Source organism: Protomyctophum bolini, assembly GCF_963924005.1.
Source record: "Protomyctophum bolini genome assembly, chromosome: 15".
Lineage (NCBI taxonomy): Eukaryota > Metazoa > Chordata > Actinopteri > Myctophiformes > Myctophidae > Protomyctophum > Protomyctophum bolini.
The window spans coordinates 14,986,942-14,994,027 of record NC_137876.1 but is presented as its reverse complement, the minus strand read 5'-3'; the positions used below and the strand labels follow the sequence as shown (position 1 = coordinate 14,994,027).

The following is a 7,086-nucleotide window of genomic DNA, read 5'->3' as shown; positions in this document are numbered from 1 at the left end:
CTTGCAATGTTTCTCCAGCAGGGGTCGTCTTCCCATTGTCACGGACATGGGGTTTATAATCAATCTTCTCTTGTGAAGGCAAAAAGGAGGGACTGTCTGTCTCACTGTTACGTTGACTACAAGTACAAGTTATACCAAGTCTGAAAGTGTCTGAGTGTCGATCGTGTTTCATTGAATGTGAAATAAAATAATAAAGCGTTTTAAAGGATTCTTCACAACTTGCATCATATGAGAATCTGATAGCACCACTGCCCTAAACATGTAGTGTTGTTTAATAATAGTAGAAACACCCGGGAGGAAATGGAGTATGAAAGGGGAGGATCGAGCCAAACTGAGTTCCTGTTACCACACAAAAAAGGAGGTGGTGCCCCCCATATTCCTAGATTGTGCTATAAAAGACCAGAATGAAAGATCCAGGACCCAAACACCACCCTATAGCCATCAGCACAACCATCTTATGCCCAATTTGGAGTTTCATTGGGCTTTAGCTATACCACCACCTGAGGATTTAAATTATCTTTCTACTGCCCTGCCACCAAAGTGTGGAATGCCCTGACGCCATCCCTTAAAGCATGTGGATCACTGGATTCCTTCAAAACGGGACTGAAAAGCCATCTTTCAGGAGGCCAAGGGGGGATGTAATCTCATTTCTCCCATAGAAAGGTGATGGCATTCACTGCCTACATTACCCTTTTCTAGTCTGTACATAGTGTTTTATATTTTGGTGTCATTTGTATGCCATTGATGAATTGCATATAGGCCTACATAGTACATATATGACCACAATTAGAGCCATGGGACTTTTTTGTGTGCCTCAATTGACCAATCAAAACCACCACAACCATTATCATCAGAGCTGTGCATGCATATTCTTCATCCTCTCTCTCTCTCTAGTATCCTACTAGTACTGAGCTCCTCATCAAAGCTCATCTTACTGAGATCCCCACAGACAGACACTCTTCAACCTCTTTGCTAAAGCCCTGCTTTGCATTCAGCATCAGCAGCCAGTCATCATGTATGTTTGAACAGCTCTCTCGTCATAGAGAATATAGGCCTATCTTTGCTGTCAGTGCAGAAAACACTATCTCCATATTATATATAACCTTTTGTGTTTCCCCCCCGTCACACAAAAGTAACAGATCTACAACCTCGAAACGTAGACACGTTTTGAGCTTGTGCTACTTTTGCTGTTTTTGAATTACATGTACTTACGTTTTAAGTACATGAGGTTTCCACCCGACAGAGACGCCGCTCAGCATGGAATATAGGATATCTGGTGGTCTTAAGAACACTGTTGATCAATGCTAATGTCTGTTATTATTAACATGACAGTACTTAACATGACAGTCACTGGAAAATAAAACAATATATTCATTTAATTCAGGTTGTCACTTAAGTTTGGGGGGGAATAAGTTAGTCTGAGAGAAAATAATGAGGAAGAATGTCGTTTTTTTATAGGTCAGATAACGCCTTTGTTCTGTTCCAAATTAAAAGCTGGTATATCTGGCAAAATAGCTTTGCTGTAACATCATATATAGTGTTCCATTAGTTGATACAACGTGTGATGTTATGGCTACACTGTAACACATACAGAGTATAGTACAGTCTACTCGTTCTGATGGCAACATCATTGCGCACAGCTTGTGGTTTTGCGTGTCCGAGTCCTGTCAGAGCTGCAGAGAAACTAGCTTGAGCCGAGGGAGAGAGAGAGAGAGAGGGGGAAGGGAGGGAGGAAAACCTGACATGGAGCCGTGATATATGAGACTCTCACAGCGTCGTCCCTCCCCCGACTAATTCCATACAGGTGCGCGCGAGAACGTGTGCGTGGAGTGCGTGGTTGTCTCTGGACTCTGATTAGCGAGTAGCCTACTAGTACTAGTAGCGAATCTGAACTGACGTCGTGTGTTTTGGCTCAAACAACATTAACAAATGAAATAATGTCTCAGTCATAATCAGAGCATATAACCTCAAAACATCGAACTAACAAGTATAGGCCTATAAGGCAGCTAGGCTACACTACTTAAATAATACACAAGTAATGTGAAGTACACATGATTATTTACAACATGATTGATTGAGCATTTGAGTTCTAATAATTGTATTCATACGTGCTCCACTGCTCCAGTCCGGGTTTTCCATGCGTGGCGCGCAGCAGCAGCAGCAGCAGCCGGGAGGTGGATAAACTGGTCTGTCTCTCGTCCGTGCCGAGCTGAGCTGAGCCTGGGCTGTGTGTGCAGTCAGTCAGTGTGTATGTGTGCGCGCGCGCGGTGTGCTGGGCCATGCTGGGCCACGGGAGCTCCGGGAGACGCCGCTCACATTGATTCACCGACAACCCGGGATGGAGGAGCTCAGAGGGAAGGAAAAGTTTCATTTTAAACCCCACGGAGTAACTTTCACCACCATGATGAAGCCGCGCCGCTGACGCGTCCCTCCTCGCCGCTTGTCAGCGACGCGTCTCACGGTCGGTCCAACACAAACAACCAGAAGAACCACAGCCAGCAGCGAGCGTCACACAGGAACAAAAGCTCTTTGCTTTAAAAAAAAACTAAACCCAAACAAACACTGAATATTATTTGTATTGTGGACGTGCCGTGCGTGTTTTTCTCTCGTCTCTTTTTGTCTTTCTTTTTTTGTGTGTATGCGCGAGGCTGTCCGCGCGCGGGGTTCCTGTCGTTGCGCGTCAGTCAGTCAGATGTTGAAGAAGTGACAATGGCCGCGCAAGTGGCATCATCAGTTCTAAACAGAACTAACAACAAGAACAACAACAACAAGAAATTATTATCGGGCAGTTTGGGCTCCTCGGAGCTCAGTTCTGGGAAATCGGGAGGCGGCGGCGGAGGAGGAGGAACCGTCCAACGGACAGCAGGAGCACCGATGCTGGGAGCCTCTGGAGGAGAGCTGGTGAATAATGTAGACCACCATCACCTCATCCACAGAACCGAGCTCAGCAACATGGTCCACTCAACTTCCACCACGGCTAACAACAACAATAACAACAAGGACGTTCTGGAGAAGGACGGCGGAAAGAACCCGTCGAGTACTACTACTAATAATTCCACCGCTGCATCCTCCGCGCCGGCGGTGGAACTGGAACCGGGTTTGATATCATCCAACCACCACAACAAGCTGAAATATGTCGTTGGAAGCAGCGGCGGAGGAGATCCCGCTCCTCCGCAGCAACAATTCAACCAGTTTCCGCCACATCAGCAGCGCCAGATGCAAACTAACAACGTCAACAACAACAACACGGATCACAACCAGCAGCAGCAGCACCACCACGGCGGGGGGAAGGAGAACCTCCAGGGGGAGATGGAGATGATGCTGCAGGGCAAAGGTGACGAGGATGGCACCTGTAAACCCCCCGGGGCCGGGGGGGAAAGGATGATGAGCCCCGCGGGGGACAGGGTGATGGGCCCCGGGGGAGGGGACAACAGGGTGATGGGCCCCAGCAGGTACGAGCACCCCAATTTAGGACCAATCAGCGGCAGCCCCCAGGCCACCAACAACAGCAACCACGAGTTTAACAACAACTATTACGCGCCATCGAGGCCCTGCTACGAGCAGCAACATGGCGGACAGCAGCAGAGCGGCGGAGGAGGAGCGTTGGGGGGGATGATGGAGAACTCCCACCATGAGGCCGCGGCGGCGGGGTACCAGAACCACCACTACCACCACAACCACCACTACCCGGCTGCGTACCGGGCCGCGGGCTACGGGCCCGGCGGCGCGGCCTACGCCATTGCGTCCTCTCGCCAGATGATGCAGGGCACTAACTCCTCGTCCTCAACCGGAGGCCACGGCGGCACCAAGGCTCCCCTCACCGCCTCCTCCTCCTCCCCGTCCCCCGGGGGCTTCCAGAGGTTCCCCGGACAGACTCAGCAGCAGCAGCAGCAGCAGCAGCAGGGTCCGCATCCCTCCGGCGCCACGCCGACCCTCAACCAGCTGCTGACCTCTCCCAGTCCCATGATGCGAGGCTACGGAGGCGCTTACCAGGACTACAGTGGTGGTGGCGGTCAGCAGCAGGCTGCCATGGGCGTCGGGAAGGACATTCATGGCTCTTCTCAGTACGGTGCCGGTGGGGTGCACCCTCACCACCCCCACGGCGGATGGGGAGGACAGCACCGGAACCACAACCACTCCATGAGCCCGCAGAGCGGAGGAGCAGCAGGCCTGGGCAGGACGCAGGTAAAGAAATAACACCAAAACACACCAAAGTTCTGTGGCTTCTGTTCTGGCTTGTTCTGGTAATAGTCCTAACAAGATATAGGTTACTTAGTTGTACAACTGCAGGCTATATAAATGAGCATGTATTGTAATTTGTAACGCACAGCTGCGGCTCGCTAAATGTGACTTTAATGATTAACGAATGAGCAGGTGTTTTGATGTTAGTGTTGTTGAACACAGCCTTGCGAATTATCAAAGGATTGGGAAGATTCATAATAATAACGTCATATTTTAGAGTTGACTGGGTAAGAACATCGAGCCTTCTTTTCTATAAATTGTTATGGAAGTGTTTTTATTTGGACATAATAGGCCAATTCAATAGTGATATAAACGCAAAACGTTATTTTCTATAAAGATTTTATTATTATTTTTAACCTTGCGGGACATTGTTCGTTTAAAACAACAATGCTTTCAATTAATTAACGTCTGTTTTGTTTCGAGTCATTCCCCCCCCGTTGAACAGACAAACGTGTTCTGTGGACGCGCTTTGCTGGTCCGAGTATTTACCCATTGAAAATACTATTATTATAATGACTTTTATATCTCCGTGAATGGCGAAAAATAACGACTTATATATTACCAAGTTGTTTTCCATTCGGTCTAAAAAGGCTATTAAAGCCTTGTCCCTACAACTGTCTGTCGGGAGCTGTGTGTGTGTGTGTGTGTGTGTGTTGCCATGCATGTGCACTGAGGCACAAGCATGAGGTGAGGTGTGCATGTGCTGTGCTGCTCACACTCTGAGCTCCGTATTTGAATACTGAAGGTAACCTCACAGTTGACATCCAATCTGCCATCTGATTGGCTCTCCCAGTATCCCCCCCCCCCCCCCCCCACCACACACACACACACACACACACACACACACACACACACACGCACACACACACACACACACACACACACACCCCACTGCACACCAGAACTGTTTTGTGAACAGTGCGCTGTGTGCAGATAGTTACTTACTGCCAAGGGCACAAATAGTAGGCCACAGACAATATTTAAGCCCACAGGGTTTCATTAATTTAACTCTGAAGGGTCCATTTGGTTACATGTGTAATAATCTCAGAGTTTAAATGGTTAAGGTACAATAAACATTATGCTCTTGACTATAGTATGTGGTGCGTTTGCGAAATTCATAACATGATGAATTCACAATAATGCTCATTGTTTGGTTTGGTTTCAAATGCATTGAATTATGTGCGAGGAACGAGGCTGGCACATCTGTATGGCACATCTGTACGGCTGCAGGGGCGAGATGGTCGGGTATAGAGCTCTGTCTGTCTGTCTGTCTGTCTATCAGTCTGTCTGCCTGCCTGCCTGCCTCTTGGAAAAACAAAAGCACTTCATTAGCCTACATTGTATGCAGTCGGAGACAATTTGCATTGGATGCAAAGGGAAATGTTATTTGTGTGAATGTTGTTTTTTTTGCGTGGGTGGTTTTGTCTCGATGATACTAGTCCGTGGTTAAATTGTAGCTGAGATGAGATAATTAATAGAATTGCATAAATTGCTCTAATCTTGAACAATTATCCATATTGTTATCACAGATTGGGTGTGTAGGCAGAATATTAAAAAGGTAACGAACGTTGTCGAGTGTTTCAAAGAACTTCAGAAGCCATGTTAATTAAGAGCTCTGGTTTTTGTGCTATTCCTGTGCACTGTGTCGTTTTAGTTGTTCCAACAAAATTCCTATTTTTTCCATGCAAATAATTATAATGAATAATGTGTGTGAGGCTAATCTGTCATCCAATAATACTTATATTCCATTTCCAAAATAAATTTTTATCTCACATAGGCTATTTATGTTGCAAATACAATTTGTGAAAACATTTTCAGAATTTCATTTAGTTTTTGGCATAAATGTACGTATTATTATTATATATTTTTTAACTCAATACAACTCCCATGCTGTACTACAGTATATCGACTCTGTCTAGTTGGAAACCTTGTATGTCCAAAACTGTTACCAGTGTCGCCGGTACGCAAACGCGCAATACGCACTGTGCGTAGGGCAACATGCTGAAGCGGGCAAGAAAATGCTAAGCTGACCCTCATAATAACAATTTTCTCTTCCGCGTAATAACGAGCGGCAGTACGTGTGTGTGTACTCGCAAACTACGAAAGTAGCCACAAATATCCTACGAGTAAGGCAACCAGACTGTTACCTTTCAGGATTCAAAAGTAGCTAAAGTAGAAAATCAACCATCTCAAACGCGATGCTTTGTGCCGCGTTTCAAGCTTGTCCGTCTGCTACTTTTGATCCTTTTGTGTGACGCTTTAGTATGATCAAGTCGGGCGTTAATTTACAAAAAACACAAAAAGTAAAAATATGGAGATAAGAGGTTTCTGCCCGACAACTGCTGCAGCAATATTCATGTATAATTCATACTAACTTGGTGGCAGTGGGGTGTACTATCGATGTAGTGATGCGAGTGTGTGTGTGTGTGTGTGTGTGTGCTCCACTTCAGAGTGTGTTGGGTCAAAGCGTCATCACGCCAGTGTCACCTGTTGGCAGCGTTCTCCCCCTCTCTTTCAAATTCAATGTCCCTCCCCACCGCCTCTTTTCAGGAGCAAGCTGTGAGCGAAACGAGTGCACCTCATTTACAACGCTGCCGCCTTTTACCCACTTACATGTCTGGCCACCCACCAGAATGAAGTGTGTGTGTGTGTGTGTGTGTGTGTGTGTGTGTGTGTGTGTGTGTGTGTGTGTGTGTACACACTATACAGGTACTTGTAAGGACCAAATGTTCCCACAAGTGTAGAAAAATATGAGAAATGAGACGTTGTGAGAACAATTTTCCTTGCACTCACAAGACAAATGGTGGTATGGTTTCATGGTTGAATTTTATGTTTTTATTAGAA

At 46.6% G+C, this 7,086-nt stretch overlaps 1 protein-coding gene across 2 annotated transcripts in view; it reads left to right on the top strand.

Annotated features, from left to right (window-relative positions):
• The first annotated feature begins 2,246 nt into the window (after positions 1–2,246).
• Positions 2,247–7,086, top strand: part of LOC308329979 (AT-rich interactive domain-containing protein 1B-like) — a 223,424-nt gene continuing 218,584 nt past the window's right edge. For both annotated transcript variants that reach the window (XM_080784560.1, XM_080784559.1), the window contains exon 1: positions 2,247–4,185. In XM_080784560.1, coding sequence (XP_080640686.1) covers positions 2,710–4,185 — 1,476 coding nt within the window. In that variant the 5' untranslated portion in view covers positions 2,247–2,709. The remainder of the gene's footprint in view (positions 4,186–7,086) is intronic.